The 26352-nt window shown below is 39.9% G+C and overlaps 1 protein-coding gene across 2 annotated transcripts; it reads left to right on the forward strand.

Annotated features, from left to right (window-relative positions):
* Window positions 1-173: 173 nt before the first annotated feature.
* Window positions 174-25559, forward strand: STAM (signal transducing adaptor molecule). Of its 2 annotated transcripts, none has more exons than XM_083579800.1 (14): window positions 174-450; window positions 6524-6608; window positions 9896-9971; window positions 10076-10171; window positions 11205-11351; window positions 12925-13015; window positions 13301-13493; window positions 14083-14177; window positions 16183-16271; window positions 18527-18614; window positions 18849-18903; window positions 19799-19952; window positions 20513-20688; window positions 21000-25559. In XM_083579800.1, exons 1-14 carry the CDS (start codon window positions 411-413, stop codon window positions 21241-21243), a joined length of 1629 nt encoding a protein of 542 aa, XP_083435926.1. In that variant the 5' UTR covers window positions 174-410; the 3' UTR covers window positions 21244-25559. The 2 variants fall into 2 exon arrangements, with proteins under 2 accessions (XP_083435926.1, XP_083435927.1); XM_083579801.1 differs by having other exon boundaries at window positions 236-450; window positions 6524-6834; window positions 7202-9971.
* Window positions 25560-26352: the final 793 nt, after the last annotated feature.

The following is a 26352-nucleotide window of genomic DNA, read 5'->3' on the forward strand; positions in this document are numbered from 1 at the left end:
TCCACACAACCCTGTCTGACAATCAGAAGCAGGGTTGGGAAACTTGGGGCGGGGGAGAGATAAAAACGACCGCTGTTTCCCAGGCGCTTCCCGTCGGGAAGCCTCGCCGCGCCCGCCTCGCCATCAGGCAAGTGCGGTGGACACCTCTTTTTCTCCGCCGCTCCCCGTCATGCACCGCGCGCCCGGAAGCGTCGGCGACTAAGGAGAACCAAGCGGACAGAGGGAGCGCGAGGAAGAGGAGGAGGGGGAGTGGGGGGCGGAGCCTAAGCCGCCGCGGGGCCTCGCTCCGTCAGTCGCTGCGCTGAGGCGTCTGTGGCTGTTTGTTGTTTTCCGCCCAGGAGGGGCGGCAGGGAAGCTCGCCTCGCTCAGCCGCCGCCGCCGCCGGTCTCCCCCCGCGCCGCCCTGGGAAGATGCCGCTCTTCACCAGCAACCCCTTCGACCAGGATGTGGGTGAGTCAGGAAGGAGGCCCGGGCAGTCAGTCGCCTAAGTCTGGGCCCGACCCACAGATTCCCCCTCGCCCTCCTGCCCCATCGCCAGCCCTTCCTTCCCTCCTCCGTCCTGGGTGCGACCCCCTCCCCATCTCCCCTCGGGGGTCGACCCGCCTTTCTTCTCCCTGCACGAGGGTCCCGCCTCGCCATTGTCAAGTTCCCTTTCCCATATGTCAGGCGGGGTGGGGCTTAGCTCTTGAAGGGCGCGTCATGTGTCTTTCCATCGCCTTTATTTCCATCTTTTAAAGCTGTTAGGAGCTAAGAGAGGACAGGGGGTCTCTTCCCCACCCCACCACGCCACACTTCTTTATTTTCCAGGTGTTGTTTTTTTTAAATTAATGTTAAAATCCGCCCCAGAGCTCAGGAAATGTGTAGGTTGGTTCTCTTTCTATCGCTGCAGCAAATCTTAGGAGATAGCTTAAGTTGACAGAGTGTGACTTCCCCAAAGATAAGTACATTCACAAGTTATGTGTTCTTTCTTTACATAAATTGGTTACACTTGGTAGCTCTCAGCTCTTTCTATCTCCCACTAAAATAATTCCTCATTGAGTGCCTATCAAGTAACTTTTTGTTGTTGTTCCTGTTATTACAGGAATTCTGCTTCAGAATTCCTGTAATAAGACAGATGTGATTTTTAGATAGGCTGCATACACATCATACATTTAAAGCCCTGAGGCCCTCCTGGGAGAGGGAAGAATCCTGGGAACTGCAGTTTTCTTCATTCACAGGTGCAGTTCTACATTCTCAACACACTATGGTTCCCAAGGTCCGCCAAAGGAGAAGTAATGGGCTTTAACTGTGTGCAGCTTCCAGTTCTAGTGGTTTGCCAGGCGGTATTTGCTCTTGTAAACTGTTTTGTAGAAGGTCTTGTGGGTTATAAAATCCTTACCACCTGATTAAAATTACTTGTCATGGATAGGGTTGGCTATGCACCTGGAAGTTACAGCCATCTGTGGCCTACCAGTGTGTATACTGTATATATATGGCCAGCTCCCATTCCCACATACACAGGATCATTGTATATTATGGTCTGTATGGTACATTCATAATCTTTCCTACAGTGTCTTCATTGTAGGAATTGTTTAAAATGAGCCACATACTCTGAATTGTTACCCATTCATATTTGGCTTATCTCTAAAACATCTTTGCTTTTTGGTAAGAGAAAGGGGAACTAAAGATCAAAAGGCTTGGGATAGATAGGGTCAATCCTACACAGAACTTAACACTATTGACATTAATATGTTGGAAGCAGCTATATAATATGTAGAGAGGTAGCAGCTTTTGCAGTCGTAGTTTGATGACAACAGAGCTTTAGCAAGATTGTTGTCAGTTGTAAGTTGGAATTCATTCAGCTCATGACTGGCTGACTTCATTATTTATGTAGAGTCATCAGTGATTCATAAAAACATGTGGATATTTGTCACAAGGCCACACCTGTTAATGTGGGATAGTCTGAGGGGAGCTGAAACAAAATATGAATGCAAAATGCAGCTTTTGTATTATGTCTTTAGATGCAGAAATCCTGGGGAAACGGTTGTTTCAGAAGAGACTGAATGTCCAGCAAATAAGAACTTCCTTGTTCTGTCACACCAAAGAGGGGCCACTGGATAGCTGAGCACACAGTCTTATTCAGATGTTATTTTTGTATCAAGATTTCCCTGGGGAAAGATTGGGAACAGACAAGTTCATATAGTAACTTTCCTGCCTGTCCTGCACTTTCCTCCCACAGGGGAAGATTAATGTGCCAGCATCAGGGGAGCTCCTGTGTTAAAAGAACTGGAATTTTAAGGTTCAAATGTTTGTTTCTCCCACAGTACAGAGAAGCAGGGAGAGGGAGTGAATATGTTTGCACAAGCCTTGAGACCTTCTAGTTTCACAATATGTGTCAAAGGGATATCTAGATAGGCCCAAGAAGTGGTCAACCAGATGCTGCTGTGAACCTCAGAAATGAGGTGTGATGGATGTAATGGCTGATTCATCATGGATTGCAATGAAGGATTGCGTACTACCATAAAATGCATTGGATTTGTTTAGTGTTTCTGGTGTAGCTCACTAATGAAGTTGTCCAGCACTCTAGTAATGTTTGAATTGAAGATAGAATAAACTGATGACATGTAAAAACATAATGTTTGTTTTTATCAGAGCTTACACGGTGCTTCATTGAATTCCTTCTCTCCCTCTGTCCCACACTGTGTAGTGCTGTATGGATGAACTGCAGTGTCCAAGCAAAGCACTGGGCCTACAAGCTTTCATCCATATCATTTTTCAGAGATTTGTTTCCCTTTCAGATAATTTTTGCTTGTTCTGTTACACATGCTAGAAAACACAGTTTATGATAAACTCTAGTAAGTTTCTAAAACAAGCCAGCTTCAAACCATTAGTTGCAAAGGTGACTTATGTAATTAACCTGTCAGCATTCCTTGTTCAAACAACGTGACAAGCCAACATTCTTTGAAAAGGATACTTCATTTCCACCATAGTTTTTAACATTACTTTGCGAGCACAGTCACTGAACTCAAAAAGCTAACTACAGCACTGTCAAAACTTGGGTTGCAGCTGAATACACACACATTTGTGTGTGTTCTAGTAAACATGGTGAACCTTACTTTTGAGTAAACATTCATAGTAAAAGGCTGCATCTTTCATTAATAGTAAGTATTTAATTTTGTTTGGGAAGCAACACTGCAGATTGTATTCCTGAGAATGAATTCCATGGAGGAGCTAGAAGAGAAGTCATGTAGCTTCAATATGACTTTCTTTTTCTTTCTTCAACTGAAATAGCATTGTGGTGGTGGCCGTGCGGTAGCCATTGCTTTCTTACCAGAGAAAGTTGCTGTTTGCGAACTGGGCTAAACCAGGAAATCTGATCAGTGAAAAAAATAGTTGTTTAGGTTAGAAGAGGGCAGAAAGTAGATCAGGATTTGCAATAGATTGGCAAGGATTCCTTACTTGGTTGTTAATTGCAACAACAAAATGTCTTTTCCACCTATATTAGGCTGCTTTAATAAAGAAAGTTGACTGGGATTGGGGTTTCATATGAAAGGACTGGGAGTTCAGTTCTGGTAGTGAAAATAAAGTTCAAAGCCCAAAAGGTATTCGGAAATGCACCCTGTTATTTAATTATCACTGTATATATTTTGCATGTGGCACTGGTAGATCCTTGTGTGGAAGTAAAACAAACAAAGTAGATCCAACAGGCCTGAAGTCTTGCCAGCTCTAGTTTACATCACAAGCCTGTGGGCAGAGTTTGATCCTTTTAAATGTAATTATTTTAATTAAATAAAATAAAGCCACAAATTAATTAAGTGCTGCTTTGAATAATGTGTTGGTGTTACCATAGTATACAGCATTTATTATTTTTTAAATTACTAATACCAGGGATTATAGAAATAATGCAGTGTTACATATTTTTAGTTATACCACCATTGGGCTTCTGGTCTTTTTTGGTGTTCAAGCACTTCAGGCCTGCGATAGCAGTCAAATGCTATTAAACCCACAAGGCTCACATGCCTTATTCCTGGGTCCTTGAATGCTATCTTACATTTTAAAAAAATGTATAGGTTTTAACTTGCAGTTAGAATACTTAAGGTGGCTTTTTATTGCAAGGATTTATTTTGTTACAGGTTTGTTCATTGTGGACAGCTGGTGCTTGACCTAATTACTGTTGGATATGTATTAGTGTTGGTAGACAGGACAGTGCTTTGTTCTTCCTCTCCTACTAGAGGAGTGAGCCAGTCTGGGCTGATAGCAGTATTAGCATCTTGCAGGTTTACTATAGTCTGGAAACTTTCAAAGGCAGATATGCTGTTTTCTGTCATTAGTCCTGGTTGAGGGAGATAGGCATTTTTGTTTAGTATTTACTTTAACTTAAATGGCGATAATGTCTGCCTTTGGGCAAGCCATGATGATATTTAGATGCAAAAGCTGTATTGGATATTAAAGTTATCGAAGACCCTAGCACATAGTACAAAACGGTTTAGTTTAATAATTCATGTACTAATAATTATTTATTTAAAATATTTTTAACTTTGTTGTGTGTGAAATATTATATTGAAAGATTAAGCAAAAGAATGATAAGCTTGTGAAAGATACACGAGAATGAAAGCATGTGCCCAACTGCCATAGTGCTGAATTGCTGGTTTCCTGGCAGAGCAGGATGTGCAGAACGGTCTCAGCTGCCTCAGCAGACTTTCAAGGGAAGGAACAGTAATGATAAGAAAGCAGTCTAATTCAACCCAGCCCCTGCCAAGACCCCACATGTCTCTTGTGCCTATAATACTGTTCAGTCTGCTCTATATCTTGGAAATAAGGCAGGCTACAAACTGAAATACATTCTTCAGATTATCAGTCTTGGAAGTTCTAACAAGTCATAAGACAGTTTTCTGACTTGTCTTCCCAGATTTTTTTTGGTGGGGTGGATGGGGGTGTAGTTTAATTTTTAGTAGAGATGTAGCTTCATCTGGCTGTGTGCTAGTAGGAGGGAATTGGTTTGGAAAGGAAAATATTATGTGTGTGCATAGCTGTCAACCAGAGGTTTCTTGAAGAATCAGAGCCATATAAGACTGTGTCCAAGATTGTTTGGAAAGCATTCTAGCCAGCTGACATTACAAAAAAATAAATCTGTCAATGAATTCATAAAAATAGTCTTGCTCATTGCAGAAGCAGCACTAACATTATACTGATGCCAGATCTTTGATTTCTTTGTAGAAAGACATGAAAATTTGAGTTTATTATGCAAATCAAACCTTTACATTAGCTATTATCACCTTAATTCTGTTTTTAATGCATATTTAGGATTGTATATTGGGTATATAACAAACTTAGGTTTTACAACTTAACGCTACTCCAGGACATACAGCAAATGGTTTATTTTTGGTAGTTTCATTCCACTTGTAGCTATGTGGGATGCAATAGCATATGTATTGCAGAACACCTGAGGAATCTTTAAGGGCTTAAGTTCATTATGTACAGCCAAGTGTTGTGCCTTGGAGGAAAACTGTTTTCTCCCCCCCCCCCCCCGAACTGTATGTATTCAGAGGCTGAATTAGCAAACTGGCCAGCTAACGATAGCACGGGATTATCCAATCAGTTATAAAATGTTGAAACAGCTGGGAGTAGTGATACTACTGAATTTCAGAAACAGGAATGAAACCGTGAACTGAAGGTTTTGCTCATTGCTACTGCCTCTGGGACCAATTCCATTCCCCCATTGCAGGACTGATATGAAAGATGATTGATTTGTCATTCTCCTTCCCCTTTCTCCAAACATATCCTTAGGAAAGAGAACGACAGTATGGAGAACTCCTGGAAGTAGAGAGTTTCAAGCCTTGCCTGAGGCCTCCAATGCTGAGAGCTGCTCCCCATTGCTGTCCCTGCTTGTAAGGCAGTGATGGAGACCCTCTGGTCCACCAGATGTTGATGACCTCTTAATTCTCATAAGCCTGAAACAGACATGGTGGGAGTCCCAACATCTGGAGGGCCACAGGTTCTTCAACTCTCTTGTAAAGGTTAGATCTGGAAAGAAGGAAGGGCTGGTAGCAGCAGAGGTATTACACAGTGGGTGGTGAGGTGGTAAAGCCCAATCTGAATTGGCCTGTTCTAACTTGTTTCAGATCTTCCTAGCCCCACCTTTGGGTCTGACTATAAGTCAGAGGAATGGTGTTTTTGAGCTACATTTCAAGGCAAAGTTCAAGCAAGTACATGATAGTGTGGGTGATTATTATTGGCTTGCAGGATCTACTGGAGCGGCTGCAGCAGAAATGTGTTGACTTGACAAACCAATGTGCTAATGTCTTGAGTAATGAGATGCCGCTATTGAACATGTTCACACCCTCAGAACTACAAGTGTGCTATGTTTTCTTCAGAGTTTCAACCTGAATTTCATACAATGCTACATTAGGGCTGCATCTAGGAATGTGTCAACATAATTCAGAGTAGGATGACCATATCAGTTTTGATGCATTTCTATTTAGAGTTGATACTGAAGTTTCACTTACTTGGTAAAGTTCACGCCAAGCATTTTTGTGTCACTTAGAAAAAGCAACTAGTGAAATGAATACTGCTGAAGACTGGGGGCTCATCTTAGATATTTGTGATAAAGTTGGACAGTCACGAACTGGGTAAGTATACATTTCTTATTTGAAACACTTCGTTATTTTATTTGGAAGAAGCATAAATAAAACTAGATAAGATCAAACTGCATGACACCTGCTGGGAAAACTAGAAAACCAAATGTCTTAATGCCAAGTTATGTACACTGCATTCATAGCCCTAGAATTTTTGAAAGGCACTGGAAATTTGGAGAGTGCTTTCAGCAGCATTGCTTATGTGACTAATGCATAAAAGGTAAAGGTACCCCTGCCCGTACGGGCCAGTCGTGTCCGACTCTAGGGTTGTGCGCCCATCTCACTTAAGAGGCCCGGGGCCAGCGCTGTCCAGAGACACTTCCGGGTCACGTGGCCAGTGTGACGAAGTTGCTCTGGCGAGCCAGCACTAGCGCAGCACACGGAAACGCCGTTTACCTTCCCGCTATAAAGCGGTACCTATTTATCTACTTGCACTTGGGGGTGCTTTCGAACTGCTAGGTGGGCAGGAGCTGGGACCGAAAGACGGGAGCTCACCCCGCCGCGGGGATTCGAACCGCCGACCATGCGATCGGCAAGTCCTAGGCACAGGTTTTACCCACAGCGCCACCCGTGTCCCTAATGCATAGTATTTTCTAAAAAGTTTCGTTAGAGACTTTATGTTGTGTTTTGCAGTATTTGTGTAATGCACTGCTGAAATCAGTTTGATATTGAAAGCTTGTTTCATCACTTTTTTTGGCAGAAATTAAGCTCCCTCTTCTTGAATCTTCTTTCTGAAATGATCAAGCAGTCTACCATCTGTTGAATAAAGTGTTTCTTTTAAAAATAATTTCTCATACCATTTAAAAGCACTTTAGAAAGAGAGCTTAGAGGACACACCTCATCTTAGCAGAACCATTTGGTTGGTTGATGTAATTTATCAACTCATTTTCCTCTCCCCTGTACCAATGTGTCATAGTATCGGCATGTGTAAGAGTGTAGTGCACTTTACAACTTGGTTCTGAAACTTTTTTGCAGTTCTATATTGTAGGAAATTTTAAACAAAATGTTTAGGATGTAACTCAAACCCATCATTACTGACATGATTAAATTGTCCTAAATTAATTAATTCTAAGTCTAGTGTCTGCATTATTCAAAGAAACAAATGCTGAAAATGAAGATTGATTTGCCTAATTCCTCCTTTAAAATGCTGTGCTACTGTCTCCCTATATGGAGTTTTAGTGAGAATATTACTTATGATCTGTCTAATTTCCTTTCAGCCAATAATTATCAACTTTTTCTTATCTACAAGTGTTCTGCGGACTTAGTGCACTTAAACTTGAGCAATTTGAATCAATCTGGGAGTTGGGGGAGAAGGATGGATGTTGATATGAGAATTATCCTTTAGCTTACAGATTGGACAGATGGCAAACAGATCCCTTCAAATCTTGTCACTCCATGAATCAACTTTGCCTTACAGCATGAGAGTTTATTTCATTTAATATATTATTAGGTTGCCTTTTAGGGTCAAACACAAGGCAGCTTCAAACATATAAATACAGCCATCTGAGACTCTGGTTGATAATTTGATAAACTCTTTAAATATAAGGCCTTGAATGTTATATTATTTTTATAACTGAAGACTCAACAGGTTTGCTGACTGCAAGAAAATGAAATATGTGCTGCTTATGGAATAGAGCATATGTTTTGATTAAAGTATCACCATAAATGCTAGTTTTTAGTGCTACCTTAACAGATTGTGATTATAAACTGCTGGTCTAAGGCCCTAATAAACTGATTGATTCGGGTTATATTGATAAGTATTTTATGTTTTGTTGAAGTTTTCCCTATTTATTTGCATATGAGTTCATAAATGCAATTTATTCATTTTCCTCCAAATTATTTTGATAGACAACTTGACAGCAGCTGCTTCTTGGAATAAGACAAGTTCACAGTTTTGTACAGAGTGAAGTGACCATGCTATGTCACAGCATTTTCTATAATTAGTAGTGTTAAGTATGAAGCAGTGGTTTGTAAAACAGACACCACCAAATATAGATTACTGAAAGCTGCAGTGTAACTTAAACTACAGCTTCCTTTATGTGGCTGGGTATCAGTGCTTTATGTTAAAATGAAATCATGAATTCACCCCCAAAAAAGCTGCAAACATTTTTTTAAAAAGTAATCTCATAACGATAGAAATCTAAATGTTAGCTGCTATTTGTTTCATTAGTCAATATTGTGTGAAACAGCTAAATTTCCTCACTGGAGTCTTTTGAAAAAGCAGATTCTATTATGTAGTGAAGATGGGCCACATTTACTCTCCTGTTTCTCACTAAAACATGGCATGTATAATTGCAACTCCATACTTCAAGAAATACAGTATCTATTTCCTTCATATACAAAATATCTCTTGGTAGCAGTTAGTTACACTCTGACTGACAGTAATGAAGTCTGTTAGCTTCTGGTCTTCTACAGTGACCTGTGTCTTCTCATACTTTCTCAGATGCTGAAACCTCTGTGAATAGGCTGCTGTCTGGGATGGCTAGAACATTGGCATTTGTACCTAACCTCTGAATCTTAAGTTTATCCATCCTTCTGTTTGAGTTGTTTGTCATTCAAGTCCTTTGTTGTAGAAGTTGGGCCAGTAAACGACGGATTTCATGCTATTTTTCAGTTAGGTGGTGCACTATGTGTGCTGAGAAACTCCAGATTCTAGCAAATCTTCCCAAGTTCTACAGGGAGCTAACTTTGATACAGAATTGAACTGTTCATTTTGCCTAGAAAAAATTGAAGTATTTGTTATGGAAAGTCATGCTACAAAAATTCCCTGGACTGAGATGCCATAGGTGGATATACATAGGATAGAAGTACACCAATTTTGACTTAGTACATTGAACCAGTCATTATTTGTGGTCTCCAGCAACCAAGACTTGCTACTTGCCATTGCCTTTTTCACTGGATTATTCTTGCCTCAGGAAGCGGAAAAATTTCATTAAGGGAAATGAGTACTGTATTTTCTTTGCACAGGTTTTTTTGTTTTGTTGAGAAAGTAACATCAGAACCTTGCAAAAGCCCTTGAGAAAGGGGATCATTGCATTGAGGGTGTGCCACAGGGACTCTTGCCACTGGAAAACAGGCAAATTATGTTATGGAGTGCCTCAGTCATTTTCAAACACATTTTCCTTAGCTGCTAGCTTGTAAGAGAGGGTTTTGCTACCTCCCAAGTAGCTGAATCAAAAGTTTGCTCTTACTCTCTTGTTGTGTGTGTCCAACCCTTTCGTTGTAATGCATATTGTTGTTTATGCCAGTATATTTAAAAAACTGCTTGTCTTATTTATCAGGCCTAAGGACTGTCTTCGGTCTATTATGAAGAGAGTGAACCACAAGGATCCCCATGTTGCTATGCAAGCGCTGACCGTACGTGGCCTTTGAAAAAAATAATTTTGCTTAATTTTCACGTTCTACTACAAAATATTTTAGTTCTAATCTCTCTCTCTCTCTCTCTCTCTCTCTCTCTCTAGCTTTTAGGAGCATGTGTCTCAAACTGCGGTAAAATATTTCATTTAGAAGTATGTTCAAGAGATTTTGCTAGTGAAGTAAGCAACGTGCTAAATAAGGTATTCTATTTTGAGTCTTTTAAATTTTGTTATGTCAAGTTAAATGATTCCTGAAGTGGGGTAAAATACATTTGGGCAATGGAGTCATATACATATGGATGAAATGAGGGATAGCCTTGTTAGTCTGTTGTTACAAAAACAAGAAGCACAAAAGCTTGTGCCATAAATTTGTTAAGCCTTTAAGTTACCACAGGGCTCTTGCTTGTGACTTTAGAGTGGTTTCCGAGATAAGGTTGTTAATCTATAACACTTCCTCTGCCTCAAGATAATCAGAAGATCCTTCTTTCTTCTGATTTAACTTCTTGTTGTCAAATGCTGGCCCAAACTAGTGTTAGGTGGGTTTGGGTGATCTCCCAGAGACAGAATCTCATACTTTTCAGGACATCTCTCTTTCCTCTTTTCATCTGAATACAGTGCTTAGACGGCTGAGGATTAAGACTAAGAGGACTCTCAGATTTTAGGGAAGCAGGCCACACCTATGGCTTGGGAAATCTGAGCCATTCTAGAGCTAGTTTGTTCTGTAAATAAATGGGAAGACTTTTGAACATCCTGAAAGCTGCTAACTTAAATACATATCCCAGTATTGATTTCACATGGTGGCTCTATTTATATTTTAAAGGAGTGCTTAATGATTTGAGGTGGGGGATAAATTTTAAACTGGTTTGGGGTTGATATGAACAAACATAGCAAAACAATTTGTGCTTCTTTTTGAGGGTTATAGTAAACTGCACTGAAATCAGTGTGAAAAGTTAGTCATTATAAGTTACATCAAACTGATTTAAGTGGGACCCAAGTGCAGTTAACATGGACTAGACCCAGTTTTGTTGCTATGGCTCTGGAAATGGTTTTTTGCTAGTTGATTTTTTGGAGGGTTTTTTCAATTTTTTTATGTTCAGATTTCATTACATTAATTTATACTTGTATTTTATTTGCCTCATTTCAGTGGACATAGTCCAGAATAGCTGCTTATAAATAAATGACTGCTTACAAATAAATATATTTGTAAACTATATTAGCATTATCCTTTTTACAGGGTCATCCAAAAGTCTGTGAAAAATTGAAAGCACTCATGGTGGAATGGACAGACGAATTCAAGAATGATCCCCAGCTTAGTCTGATATCTGCAATGATAAAGAACCTTAAGGAACAGGGTGTTATGTTTCCAGTTATTGGTTCACAGGTAAAGTGCTAATTTGCAAAAACTGTAGTTAATGTGAGATGTAATACTAAGAAGGTCTACGAATTATCAGCCTGCTGTTTTGCTTCCTGAATATAGCTGTTGTTGATTCTTTCCCATGTCACTGTTCATAAAAATGCACACCAAGTCATTGTTCTCAATGAAGCATCTCTTTTTCATTTTAAAACTTTCGTCTTCCGATGCAGACCCTTACAATGCCAGATCAACTTGGTGGCCATGCAAAAGTTAGAGAAGAAGGTCCAAACACTTTTGTGTGCCAAAATGGTGTTGCTAGATTACAGCCTTAATTTACATGAGTGAAGGTGAGAGCTTTGATATGTCAAAGGCTTTCACTGAAATAAGTTTGAGCTCATTAATTTAATATATGGGTGGGCAACATGATTCTGAAAGTGCATATAGTCTCAGTTTTTGAGTGGTGGAAATGTCATCCCTACCCGTCATTATGAAGAACATCCACGTGGCTTCCAAGTTCATATCCTTTGTAATTGTTTAAATTGTTATCTGAAAATGGCTCAAGCCTACATCTTGGAAGGCAATAATGATGCACGCTACTAGTCCATGTTTTCTTGCTTATTTTCATGGCAAGGGGATGTGTTTGTAAAGCAGTGGTAGGCAATTTGTAGCCTTCCAATGTCGTTGGCCTGCAATTCCCATCAACCCCATTCAGTATATCCAATGGTAGAGGAGTTGTAGTCTGGCAGTATCTGGGGGACTTAAAATAAGTAAAATAAGTAAGTAAATCAGTTTGTTTGCTTGCTTGCTTGCTTGCTTGCCAAATAATTGAATTCAGCCAAGGGCTGAATATAAAATATAATTCACAATATAAAAACAAAGAAATAGATAACAGACAAAACAGGACCCCCCCCTCTAAGTTTAAAAGGCCATAGATTGTTTAATTAGCCACAGACCTGGGAGAAGAGGAATGTGGAATAATAATAATAATAATACCCTGTCCACTCTGGGCGGCTTCCAGCAGAATATAAAAACATAATAAAATATCCAATATTGAAAACTTCCTGACACAGGGCTGCCTTCAGATGTCTAAAACTTGTGTAGTAAGCTTCTCCATGATTGCCCCCCTCCACTTCTTCACTGATCAGAGATTACAGCATCTGGGAGCAATGTGTCCAAGGAGAGAAGTAAAAGGGCCACAGAAAAGGCTGTTGAACCAGATGGGGAACCCACAAGCCAGAGGTTCCCCATTCCCTGTCCTAATACCACCTTGCTAATTTAACAGACCATTCACAAAATGTTCTATGACCTGTCAAGAAAATACCGTAACAGTAATTTACCCATGATTTCTAGTTGCCAATTCAGATGTAACATGAGATGAGTTACATGGCTCATTTTGAGGAAGGTTTTTCATTTGCGTGCGCTGATGCAACCACTAACCATTACTGCGAGGTCAACTCTTAAAAGGTCAGCTTCCCTCGTCCCTTCCTCAAAAGAAGCTGATTTTTTTTTTACTAATATATTTCTGATATGTCCACAAATGCTGGATTTAATATATTGCGTTGAATTTTCGAATAACATCTACCCTCTTTGCTCCTGTAAGGCTGCAGAACAAGCAAAAGCAAGCCCAGCTCTAGTAGCCAAAGATCCTGGGATAGTAGCCAACAAGAAGGAGGAAGAGGATCTAGCTAAAGGTTGGTTGTTGCTTGATCGGAATCTTCAAATGATCACAGCTCATGTTTGGGGCTCCAGATTTCAACCCCTCTCCCCATGGGCTGGGTCCACATACTGTGAATACAACAGTACCATTCTGATAGAGACGGAAGAGGGAGGTGATTGTGGCAGATTCCCCCTGCCCTTTGCAGCTTCCATCATCCTCTCAGTGCTGTTCCATAGGCTTCCCTCGTGTGAATAAATTCAGAGAGAAATCCTTATTTTGTTTTGCTTACACTTAAGTTGGATTTATTACTTTTTTCCAGCTATTGAATTGTCACTTAAGGAACAAAGACAACAACAAACGCCGCTTTCCACTCTTTATCCAAGCACCTCAAGCCTCTTAACTAATCACAAGCATGAGGGCCGAAAGGTTCGGGCTATTTATGACTTTGAAGCTGCTGAAGATAATGAACTAACATTTAAAGCTGGAGAACTTATCACTGTACTCGATGACAGGTAAATCTGCTGGAGTCCACAAATCACATTTGCACAGTAGATATTTGGGGCAGGCAGACTCGTGAAGCTGCAATTCACAGTTGACACACTTGCAAGCTCCATTTACTAGCGCTTCTATTTTGTCAACCGTACAGGATTGTGATATAAATCTTGAAGCCCTTTTTGCATGCTTGCTTCCAAAGAGACCCAGGAGTTTTATATCTTAACTTCATTGGATTGGATCGAGAGTATGTTGTCATTCCCATAAAAGTGGATTGTGTATTGTCTTTCTTTCCATATTGTAATGAACCAGAAGAAAAATCAAAGGCCCAAATGGCTGCTAGAATGATGAAAGGGCCTCTTGAAATTTGTCCTTCAGGATGGATAGAGATGGAATTGGCCTAATGTTTTTGACCATTGAACTCTTCCTCTCACATGCATAGACTCGTAGACTTGTAGAGTTGGAAAAGACCATGAAGATCATCTAGTTCAGCCTCCTGCAATGCAGGAATCCTTTTGGCCAATGCGGGACTCGAACCCACAACCCTGAGAATATGAGGCTCATGTTTTCCAATCTTTTATGTCTAATTCTTTTATTTCTAACCTATAGTGATCCAAACTGGTGGAAAGGTGAAACGCATCAAGGGACAGGATTATTTCCTTCTAATTTTGTAACTGCTGATCTTACTGCTGAACCAGAAATGAGTGAGTAATGTAATGTTCACATAGAAAAGTGCATTGCTTTTAGCACATTAAAGCTTAATACATCAAATGCAAGTCCCTGTTTTACACCCCTCTCTACAGAGATTATATCATTTTACAAACAGTCTTAATAGTTATTTCTTGAATTGTTAGCTTTATTATTTGATAGGAACTTTTCATAATTTTGTCCTCTTAGAATAATTTACAATTTCATAATTTAGCCCTCTCAGAAGGACTAGTTATGTGAGAGTTCTGAAGCTAACTCATGTAATAAAAAGCTTGATTCCCGCCTCTGTGTATTTTCTAATATTGTTACAAATGCAGATAGGCAAAGAGGATGCCTTTTGTCTAGAAGAGAATACCCTGGGTTATGCTAGATATGGCCTATTCCCTTCACCGATCCCTTGATGCAGGGGGAAATGGAAGTATCAAAGAAAAGTATTCTGTAATTTTTTAAATGTGGGAATCTCTGATCGTGTGTGCCATCTTGCAAAGTCAGACAGGTTTTGTAAAAGGCTCCTCCTTCCACCATTCACTTAATCTTATTACGTTAGCATGCTGTCCCCAAGAGCCAGTCCAAAGGCAAATTAGGGTTGTATTCAGTGTAAGTTTTACTCTGGGTAGACCCACAAAAACTATTACTCGTGACAAACTTAAGGCCAGTAATTTCATTGGGTCTACTGTGAGTAGGACTTAGTTGTTTACAACCCTTGGTTTAGAATGCCTAGATATCCAAAACATGAGTCCTTCCTAGTCTGCGTATAATATGAATAAAACATGAATGTCTTAGCTTATGTGACGATGACCCATTTTATCTTCAATCTTATTTTCCCCCATTGGCTTTACTGGTGTGTGTGTTAGGTGGGTACTTCTACTTTCCTTTGTTTAATTCTAAATGTGCGTTGAGGCAGTACTGCATGTAATTTCAGTATTGTACATCTATACATGAAATAAGTTTTTGAAAACGATCCCCTCATTCTTCCTTTTTCCATTTGGAAGATTCCAGTTATTGAAAACTTCAATATTAGCGTAACGGTGAAGAGACTTGAGTTACAACTCACTGGCCTGAATCTTAAATCTGCCATGCCCTAGTTGGCTTAACCCAGCACACTCCCTCTGAGCCAGTCTCCCCATCTGCAATGTAGGAGATAGCGATAGCGATTTAAACTTACAAGACTGTTATGACAATTATAAGAATGCATGTGAAGTGCTACGAATACTTGAAAGTACCTTGCAAATGTTAAGATGGTGATGGTAATTTGTTAAAAAAACCCAGAAACATATAAACAAATATCTATAGACTAGAATCTGGATCCCGAGTGACTGCTGCACTCATGCACAAAGGTCCCACTTATTATACTCCCAAAGTCACACCCACTCAAGGTTTGAGGTCCTTTCAGAGTGGCACCATAAGAGGTGATTGTCAGAAATACATGTTGTTCTTGCCACCATGTGTGAACAGTGTTTTACACTTGCTGGTGATGATGCAGGATCTTGTCCACAGAATCATATTGAGACCAAATACGTTTATGTCATGAACTGTAAACAAAAGATAAACAAAATAGGGACGTGGGTGGCGCTGTGGGTTAAACCGCAGAGCCTAGGGCTTGCCGATCAGAAGGTCGGCGGTTCGAATCCCCGCGACGGGGTGAGCTCCCATTGCTCAGTCCCTGCTCCTGCTGACCTAGCAGTTCGAAAGCACGTCAAAGTGCAAGTAGATAAATAGGTACTGGTCCGGCGGGAAGGTAAACGGCATTTCCATGCGCTGCTCTGGTTCGCCAGAAGCGGCTTAGTCATGCTGGCCACATGACCCGGAAGCTGTACGCCGGCTCCCTCGGCCAATAAAGCGAGATGAGCACCGCATCCCCAGAGTTGGCCACGACTGGACCTAATGGTCAGGGGTCCCTTTACCCTTTACCTTATAAACAAAATGCCTTGGTTACATTTTTTTTCTCAGTCTAAAACTTTGTGTTTCTGTTCAGTATTCTGTCAACTTATATTTTCGCAGTGAAAACCGAGAAGAAAACCGTGCAATTTAGTGATGAAGTTCAAGTTGAAACCATTGAACCGGAGCCTGAACCAGTTTATATTGATGAAGTAAGTACAAAAATGTAGACCAACAAGGGGTATATGATAATATTTATAAAACTTTTCAGTTTGAGACTTAGAAGCACTTTTTTCAACTTACACAAATACTAATGCTTTCCTTCGTTTTTAAAATGTGATTAGATTTTTATAAAAACTTCAAATATTTTTATTTTGAAGCAGAATATAATGGCTTTCTTGTGTCTCCCTATCTTTGTGCTTCACTTTCTGTCTTAATTTAAAGTAGTAGTCCACACTACTGTCTGGACTTCCTTAAACTGTCTTGTTCTGACTTCTCCTGTATTCAGTAACCAGTTCTCCTGAATTGTGTTCAGCATTAGTCATACTTGCAGTGGACCCATTGAAATGGATGTCATGGCTAACATTTCCATGGGTGCATTCTGAGTAGAACTTAGTTGGACGCAGACACACCCTTTATTAGAAATACTAAACATACTTACTTCTGAACAATTCCCATTGAATGGCAAGACTTACTTCAGGTAAACCTTTGTAGTGCTGCACAGGTGAAGTACAAAAAGGGAAGATTATAAATCTTAAAAGTCCAGTGTGTTACTTTTCTGCATAAAGATTTTTGAAAAAAGAAAGGAAAACACCTATATCTTGAACTCTGTTGAAACATTTCTTAGCAGAGACCACCAAATATTACATGCTGAATACCTGATACTGGTTTTTATCACGGTGTTCCGTTGTGCCAGAAGCGGTTTAGTCATGCTGGCCAAAGGACACAGAAAGCTGTCTATGGACAAACGCCGGTTCCTTCGGCCTGAAAGCAAGATGAGCGCCACAACCCCATAGTCGCCTTTGACTGGAATTAACCATCTAGGGGTCCTTTACCTTTACCTTTTTTTTTTACAGTGTTTCTGTATTTGTTTTATTAAATGAGGCCCAGCTTACTCTCATAGTGTATTCATATCAAATTCTTGTCTTTTGTGAAGTGTTTGCCTTCTGGATTATGAGCTTGAATGGCTGTGTTCTGTTTGTTTGTTTGTTTGTTTTTTGTATCCTGCCTCTCTTGTCATGGAAGCCAAGTTGGTTCCCACATTTGGTCACCCATCTAGGCATTGGCCAGACCCAGATCTGCTTAGTTTCAGCAAGGTAGTGGCCTCATGTGTCTTCAGATCATATCCTGGGATATTTCTGCCAGGAAATTAAAAAAACCTTCTCACATTCATAAATATTTGCAGTTCCACCACTAGGTGGCAGTGATGCTAGTATAAGTAACATTAACCGGCATTCCACTTCAGAAATTCTTATAGAGTGACAGTTGAAAACAGATTATGTGTTTGAAGGATATAGACACTGTGAACTTCTTCCACAGTGTGTTGTGCATGTGGATGTGGGTGTATTATTATTTACTTGTATATCAAAAGACTTGCATATAAAAAGTTGCTAAGAACCATGTTGGTAGATGTGCAGTTTCCAGAGAATGTTATTTTTATTGTATTCCAGTTAACAAATCAATTTAAAATATTTAGAAAAGTCTCCAATTAATTGACTCATTTATTTATTATTGTACAAACTTACAAAAACCGTGGATGAGAGGCAGCATCTTCGAAGAGGGAATGCTGCTTGCAGCACTTTAAAAATAAAGTGCCCCCCCCTTCAGAACTATAATGCTATGCAATTTAGTGAATTAAGTAATTGAGGTCCATATAATTTTAGACTATTTGTTTGGGTGACTACTGTACAGTATATGCATTATAAAAATTTTAGTTGAAAACTTCCACCAGGTGTGCATTAAGCCAAGGCTGTTCATAGAAGGGACATCCTTATTGTTAAGACCTTGAGAGGAAAACATGCCTATTGTCAAACCTGCTTGTAGAATGTTTTGTCAGTGCTGGCACTGTTTCTCTCATAGAACGACAGAACATTAACAGCTAATAAACGATGCATGTAATGTTTTTATTAGAACTATTGTAACACTTCAACTGTGCCCGTAGAAAAATGCAAATAGTTTTTCATGCTGAAGTGGACCCTGGACTTAATATTTCCGATTCAGCAGCCACCCACATGCTACATGCCAGACAACTTTTAGAATTGAAAGTTTCTGATCTTTTGAAAGCACTTTCTGATATGTCACGGAGGTCTGCTGTTGGATTTATTTATTTTTTTAATGCTGTTGGTTGTGCTGAAGTCATTGCGTGTGCTCAAGTTGCTGGGAGTGCCTAAAGTAATTCTTTGAAACATAAATTATGGACTGCTCATAGATCCGAACCCAAATAAATAATGTGTGTGTCCTATTCTAGGATAAAATGGACCAACTGTTGCAGATGCTGCAAAGTGCAGATCCAGGTGATGATCAACCAGACCTCCCAGAGCTGATCCACCTTGAAAGTAAGCTTTCTTTCCCCCTGTTCTGTCCTCATAGTCACAAACAAGTTCCCACCTAAGGACTACAGGATGCTAACTTCATCATTTCTCTAAAATCTTTACTTGATTATCTCAAGTCATCTTGTTTGTTTTGTGGAAAGTCTTCTCTTTTAGTATAACTTTTTCTTAGCTAGCTTGATGTTCATTATTAAAAAATTCTTGTGTTTTATACTTTTTCTATTTACATTGTGTTTCTAGCAATGTGCCATCAAATGGGACCTCTCATTGATGAAAAGCTAGAAGACATTGACAGGTAAGAACAGATATCAAGAGAGAAACGCCTGATATTGCAAAGCCGCAATTGTTTTGTTTTAACTACTTATGTGTCCTACTTCTGAACTTCGTAAGCTACTCTTGAATCCTTTTTGGATTAACAGTGGAATAAAAAAACCCTTAAAATTAAATACATAACTTGAAAAGTAAATGGGCTTATTTTTATAGATAGGGTGGTTATTTCAAAACAGAAGGTTTGGTGCATCTTCAGTAATGACAGCTATTGTAATACAACTTTTTCAAGTTACGGACCAGACAATTTGACTAGTATAGACAATTTTCTTTATATCCTGTAGTAATTTTTCATGGTAAGGACCACAATTTCCTGTCCCCCGCCCCCCTCCCAATTGTGGTCATTTTCCTCATAGTAGGAGGTATGGATGGCTTCCCTCACAGCTATTTGTTAGTTATCTTTGAGTGTCTGTGTACTACTTTAGGGCAGGCATTCAGTTCTCATTTCATGAAGTCTCCATGCTTGGTTTGTTGGCATAAATTGAAACATCCGCTGTCTCTGTGTAGCACTTCGGTTCTTTAGGCGGTTGAAGGAAGAGGATGGAAGTTGCCTTAGTTGCTGCTGTCAAAAAGCATGAGAGCTCTCTTTCTCTTTTAAAGACTCATGACTGCAACTTTACCCTTCCTCTATTTGCAGTAAAATTCTGCCTCCTCCAGTGGATAAGTCAGGGTTGGGGAGCCTGTGGCCATCCCAATGTTGTTGGGCTACAGTTCCCGTCATCCCTGATCATTAGCTAGACTGTCTGGGGCTGATAGTTGTATTCCAAAAGCTTCTGGAGGTCCAGACACCCTAAGATAAACTATAAAGCTAGTATCTGTTTTGCGTAAAATAATGTTCATTGATATTGAAATGTTTTATTCAGGAAACATTCTGAGCTGTCAGAGCTCAATGTGAAAGTGATGGAGGCACTCTCATTATATACCAAGTTGATGAATGAGGATCCAATGTATTCAATGTACTCAAAACTACAAAACCAACAATATTATATGGCTCAGTCCGGTGTTTCTGGCTCTCAGGTATGTATCTGGAGGCCGTAAAGATCTGAGGTAGATAATTGTGTTGTGGCATTGATCCAAGAAACTGGTGGATAATGCATAATTCAAGTGATAAAGCCAGTTACGTATAGTTGAACCCTTCAACATTAACATTTATAAATTAATAACTTGTGAGGCCTATAACTTGTGAGGGCTCCTGCACCCAAATATAATGAGGTTATATTATGTAACAGATTTCATAAAACATCATTTACTATGCCTCCCAATTCATTGTATATGATCAAGAGACACAAGAAACTGCAACTTCCATGCATTCTGAGAGGAACTGATCCAGGCTTCTGGAGTTTGTAGGGGCGGGGTTAAGCCCAGTGGTGTGGGGGTGCTCACAATTGCGGGGGGTGGTGGTGGTGGTGGTGGATAGAATCATTAGTTAGCACTGTTTACATAAACTAGCTTTTAAAGCGGTGACTATTAAGATGGTTTCGAATCCTGTTTTTATGGCTTTAAGTGGAACAAAATAATAAGCGTCAGTTGGCATTAGCTTATTCCTGTGTTTATCTCTTCCCAATGTGTGTGTTTAGGTTTATCCAGGACAACCTCAAAGCAATGCATATTTGGTGGCAGGAAATGCACAAATGGGTCATGTTCAAGCCTACAGTCTTCCATCAGAGCAGCTACCACCTCTGAATCAAGGCACAATTACTCCAGCAGCAAGCTCTGGATTACCTAGTCAGCCAGTTCAGACATCTTACACAAAGTAATTGTGAAACTTCAAATATCCAAAACTTGCGTGTAATGTTAGCTAGAAATGCTTAAGGGAAATAATAATTGACAACTTGATCGCTAAAGCTATCTTTGTGACACCTGCAGTATGTTTGGATTGGACATTCTGTATCAGGTTACAGAAACCTCTGCTTTCCTTAGGTTTTCAAAACAGGCTCAAGGCATGCAGTGGGGTGGGGAGACCTGTTTGTTTTTTTAAGATGAAGGATCCAATTTTCATTTTTTTGTTTCGTACCTCTTTTCAGTCTACTTACTCTTTTTCCCCCCTCTCACCCTTACCTCTAGCACAATGGTTGGTTCTGTTCCAGGAAGCACGTATTCTAGCCAAGCTTCAGTCTACAGCCCACCCCCAACTGCTGCTACTGCTGATGTTGCTGCTTACCAGAATTCTGGAACTATATCTCAGGTGCCAAACTATAACTTAGTCGCCTCATCCCTGCCGCAGCCACCAGGCAGCCAACCACCACCACCACAGCAACAACCTCCATCATCACAACAAAACACTTATTCCCAGAAGGCACTACTATAGGATAGAGGACTTCCGATTCCTAATCTACTCTAACCTCTGCTGACGGCAGTTTACAATGTTATGAGTTTATTCCTTTAATATCTTAAACGTGGGTTATCCTCGGCTTAATAGGAATCTTTCTTGGTGAACAAGTATAATGATTCTATTTGCACTGACTTTTTAGGATTATTATTTTTTTAATTTGCAAAGGAATTAAAATACTTAGAGGACATTTAATTCCTTTAAAAATGCCTAAAATTGGTACAAGGTTATTTATGTCTGCTGAAACTGGCTAGTTTGTGACGAGTCAACTTGGCAAACTGTTGTGGCATATATGTTTATGTACATATAGTGTGTTTGTGTTAGTGGCCGTTTTCAATTACTATGGTGATCATGTGAATATATAACACAGTGTTAAAATAATTTACTGTTTTATTAATCATGAACAGATGGAACATGTTCATGGATTTTATAAGGATGTTTGTTCAGAGTGTAGGAGAAGGCTCTAACCTGCATATCACAAATACTTACTGGCTATGGATATGCTCTTGAAACTGAATTGCCTAGTTTTTTCATTAATTGTACATTGAATGTGAGTGTGTCCTTCCTTCCTGTAGCCTTTGGGTGCTACTAGATGACACTGTCTACCAAAGTAAGGGGTCTAGAACTTCAGACACTCTGCATTCAGAAAAGATTCTGCTTTTATGAATAATGGTTTCAAAATAATAACTTGCAAGCTGCTAAACATATGGGACCATGAAACACATCTGAACCATTTTATCTTTTATTGTTTAAATTATGTAACTTACATTTTCATGCTAGTTTTGTGTCACCTGAATGCTGAATAGTTATATTCTGTGTACGTTGGTGGAGATCACACCAAAGACAGAGAGGGGGCACTTTGGATGTGAGTGAGTGGCATTTTTAAACTGGAACAAGAAGAAACACTACATTTATTAAAGTCTTGTTAAGGACTGCCATAATTGTCAGATTGCTTCGTTATGTGTATGGTGTCAAAATATTGGTAGCCTTTTTATCCTTCATAGTCTCTGTGTAGTTCCAGAGTATGTCTACTGCACCTAATGCAGATCATCTCCCAAGTACATCCAGAAGTTATAGCCATGGAAATGGTGTTTATGCCCTCTGTTTTCATGGGGAGACTTCTGATTAACTGTTCGTGCCTTGAGCGGTGGAGCAAGCTTAGTTCTCTCTTCGCAGCAGCTTGGGGAACATTTTCTGTAGAATTCATCAGCGAATTTCAGCATTTATCTGAACATAGAATAGTGGGTACCTCTTTCTCGCTCTGTTTTGTTTTGTTTTTAATTCCACTTATTTCTTTCTACCTGCAGGTATTGCTATTTTCCTGCAGGTATTTATCTCTGTCTTTCGCTGCACACTTAGGGCATAGCTTTTTAGAAGTAGTGCCTGGTATGCATTTAAGAATTTCCCACCTTGCAGGAAACAATATTGGGCATGATGAGATCAGATCAAACAATGGATCTTTGATCTGTGAGTACAGAGGAGATAATCTGCTCACTATTGGCTCATTTGGCGCCTGTTGTGGTACCCACCACATCTGTTTCTGCTATCCCTTTTGCTGTTCTATCTGCTTCTGATGCCAGCATGATAGCTGCTTTGGGTTTGGGTTTCTAAGTTTGCCTCAATAAAGCAATATCTAATAGGCGATAAATAAGGATTGTTAATGACCTTCAGACTAACCAGGAACCTACACACAGGATGGAGGACAGTAACTTATATACCCCTTTGAATTCCTCCCCAGGACCACAGGATGACTTTGGATAAGTCCATGTGCTCATCTTGGTCTTCAAGGAGAATGCTGGGAATGCTTCTGCCTTTTCTCAGCCAGAGGCACCTATGACTCTGTTTTGCCTGATATTGTTTAAGTCGGTGGTTCCTAAACTCTTCCACCTACTCTGACCGTTTGAACATTGCTGAGAGTCCTTGCGGATTTTCTGTCTGTTCTAGCAATTAGAATGTGCTGTGCTAAGTGCTGTGTGATTTTTAATTGTATTTTTATAGACATGCCACGGACCACCTGAATGAAGCTTGTGGACCACAGTTTGGGAACCTCTGAGCTTTGCCACTCCTCTTAGCTCTTGGGACCACAAATCCAAATTTCAGACACAATTGGAATGCTGAATCAGCATTCAGATCATTCTATCACATCTGCAATAGCATTAGTGGCTTGGGAAGAGCAAGATCCCAATGATGTTGACTAGGATTGGTCCTCTAAAGCATCACCATTTTCCTGCTTACCTTGCAGAGATGCAGCATTGAGAATAACCAACACTGAACTTGAGTGACTTGCCTTTATATAACAGAATTGCACAGCATTTCTTCCAATTCTGGCTGATCCAACAGCTGGCTCTTTCTTGGTATCTACAGTGGGGATTCCAAGGTCACTGTTGACTGCTATGATACCCACTTCTTTTGTTCCAAACCTCTTTACTCCTGCTCTTGATGTGTACCCTCCACTGTGTTGTATGGTCCTAGCGTTGAATAAAGTGGACTGTTACCTTATCCCTCCAAGTGCGATTCTCATATAAGTGCAGGCCAGGGGTGGCTAACCTATGGCCCTCCAGATCTTGTCAGACTCCAGTTCACAATAGCCTCAGTCAGCATGGCCAGAGGTCAGGAATGACGGGAGCTGTGGTTTAGCAGCATCTGGAGGACTGCAAGTTTCCCATTACTAGGTAGACCTTAAGAGCCTTGCTGAATGAACCAAAGGTCCATCTAGTCAAATAACCTGTTTCTTATAGTCACAAATCGGATGCCTCTAGGGAAGCGAAAAGTAGGGTGGGAAGGCAAAACTTTTCCCCATTGCTATCCTCAAGCAACTGATATTCAGTGGCATATTCTCTTGCCCCTGGAGTTTGGATGTAGCTAGCATGGCTCATACTCATTGATAAAATGATCCTCCATTAGTTTGTCTTCCCTCCTTTATGCTATTTTAAGCCTAGTGGTCATCACATCTAGGACAATCTGTTCCTTCATTATGTGATGTGCTTTATTTTGTCCATCCTGAATCCTGCCAATTACTTCCAACACCTGGTATTATGAGCGAGGAACAAAAAAAATCATGTTCTTCTTATGCAAATAATAATCTCAACCTCTCATGTCTTCCCCACCACCACCCCAGTGTATTTTTCAAAACTGAAAAGCCCCAAACACCAGTTTGGCTTCATCTGGAATCTGCTTCAATCGCATGATCATTCTGGTTGCCTTTTTTTGGTCGCATTTTCCAAATGCAGTTGTACCACGGGTCATTACAATATGGTCTGTTTTATTTTAATAATCTTACAGTTGCTGCCCACTTATTTTCATTGAGCTATTCATCATGACCCAAAGATCTTTCAGACCCTATTAGCCTGTACATACAGCCACATGCAGCTTGTTTGCTGCAGTATGCACAACTTCATTTGTATTTAACTTCACTTGCCTTATTATTGCCCATTTCCCCGTTTTGGAGATGCCCTTTTGGAGCTCTGTGCAGTCAGCTTTGTTTTTCACCACTCTAAACTGGTGTCATGTGCAAGCTTGTCCATTTCCCCCCTAATTCCAGTTCACTTAGGAACAAGTTAATTACCACTGATTCCAGTACAGATCTTTAGAAAGTCCATATGTGTCTGTCTTGCATTTCAAAAAGTGTTCACTTACAGTTTCTTGCTTCCTGTTTTTCAATGGATTACTAATGATAAACTTCTAGGTCCAATCATATCACTTCAGATAGAGCTTTGGAGCTTCTGCCAAACTGTTGTCTAACTCATCTTTCCTCAGTGATGGTCTATGTTTATATGTGGAACAAGTAAACCCCATGGATTGTCTCTTATCCTCAGAAAAACAGCAGTCGTGATCCTTTGTCAATGACATAGTCTTCCTGTGTGTTCAGTCTAACCACAACTTAGCAGTACCCCTACCATCTGCTCTGCCTGAGGTGGGCAAGGACTCTTGGAGGAGAATAGTGACGAGGACACCTGCCTGATGACTCTTGGGAGAATATCTACTAAATACAGCAAGATGGAAGACCCATAAATCACTTGTAAACATTTTTGGCTACAGAACTCAAGTAGAAGAGCTAGGAAAGACTTGCACCAGAGACCTCTGAGCCACTGCCATCTGGAGCAGGAAATATTGGTCTTGCATGGTACAAATTGTCAGGAGTGACAATTTATTGCAATATATAATAAAAACATTTTTACTTGGGTTTACTATCGCAGTTTACTAAACAACAACCAATGTCTAAAATGCAAAATGTTAAACACATTTGCAAAATGCTATTGTTATTCTGAAACGGCATAATAAAACTATGGTCAGTATTGATGTTGAGTAGTGATTCAGTGATCTTCAGATGAAGATCAAGCTAGTGGTCTTCAGCAGCATATAAATGGCAATTAGTGGATTAAGTGCTTTAAAGTAGAATTGGATTCAGGATTGCATAATTCAGGAGTCCTGTTCTTGAAATAAAACTCATTTCTTTATGTACAAATCTTGCTTGCAGTGCCCCCACCCAATGTAAAAATACTATGAGCTAGAACCAGATCAAGTTAGTGAACTTGGGTTCCACTGAAATCAATCTCAGAACCATAGAATTGTAGATTTGGAAGGGACTCTAAGGATCATCTAGTCCTACCCTCTGCGATGCAGGAATATGTAGCTGTCCCATGCAGGGATTAAACCTGCAACCTTGGCATTACCAGCACCACACTCTAACTCAGCTATCCATAGGTCATGCTATTCACTAAGTTTCAGTGATTTCTAAGGGTTCAAGTTAAGCACATAGAAAAACAGCCCAGTATTGTCTACTGAATTAGTTCAGCTCTAAATCTGGGCAAAAGCTGATCTAATTGCAATTCCTGATGTTCAGATTCAAGTCTGTGAATATGAATGCACATTTTTTTAATTAAATCTTTTAAAGATGTAAATGCAACACAATATTAGTCAGTCTCTCTCTTTCAAAGATGGAGCTATTGCACCATTTCTTTAAAAAATTGAGAACCAGCTATTATGAAATATCTTCACAGAACTTCCCCCTTGAAGGACAAAAAAAATCTTTAATAGCAGGATTTCTTGCTTTCGGGGTATTGTAAACCGCAGTGACTTTTCATTTCT

This window comes from Podarcis filfolensis (assembly GCF_964270895.1).
Source record: "Podarcis filfolensis genome assembly, chromosome: 12".
Lineage (NCBI taxonomy): Eukaryota > Metazoa > Chordata > Lepidosauria > Squamata > Lacertidae > Podarcis > Podarcis filfolensis.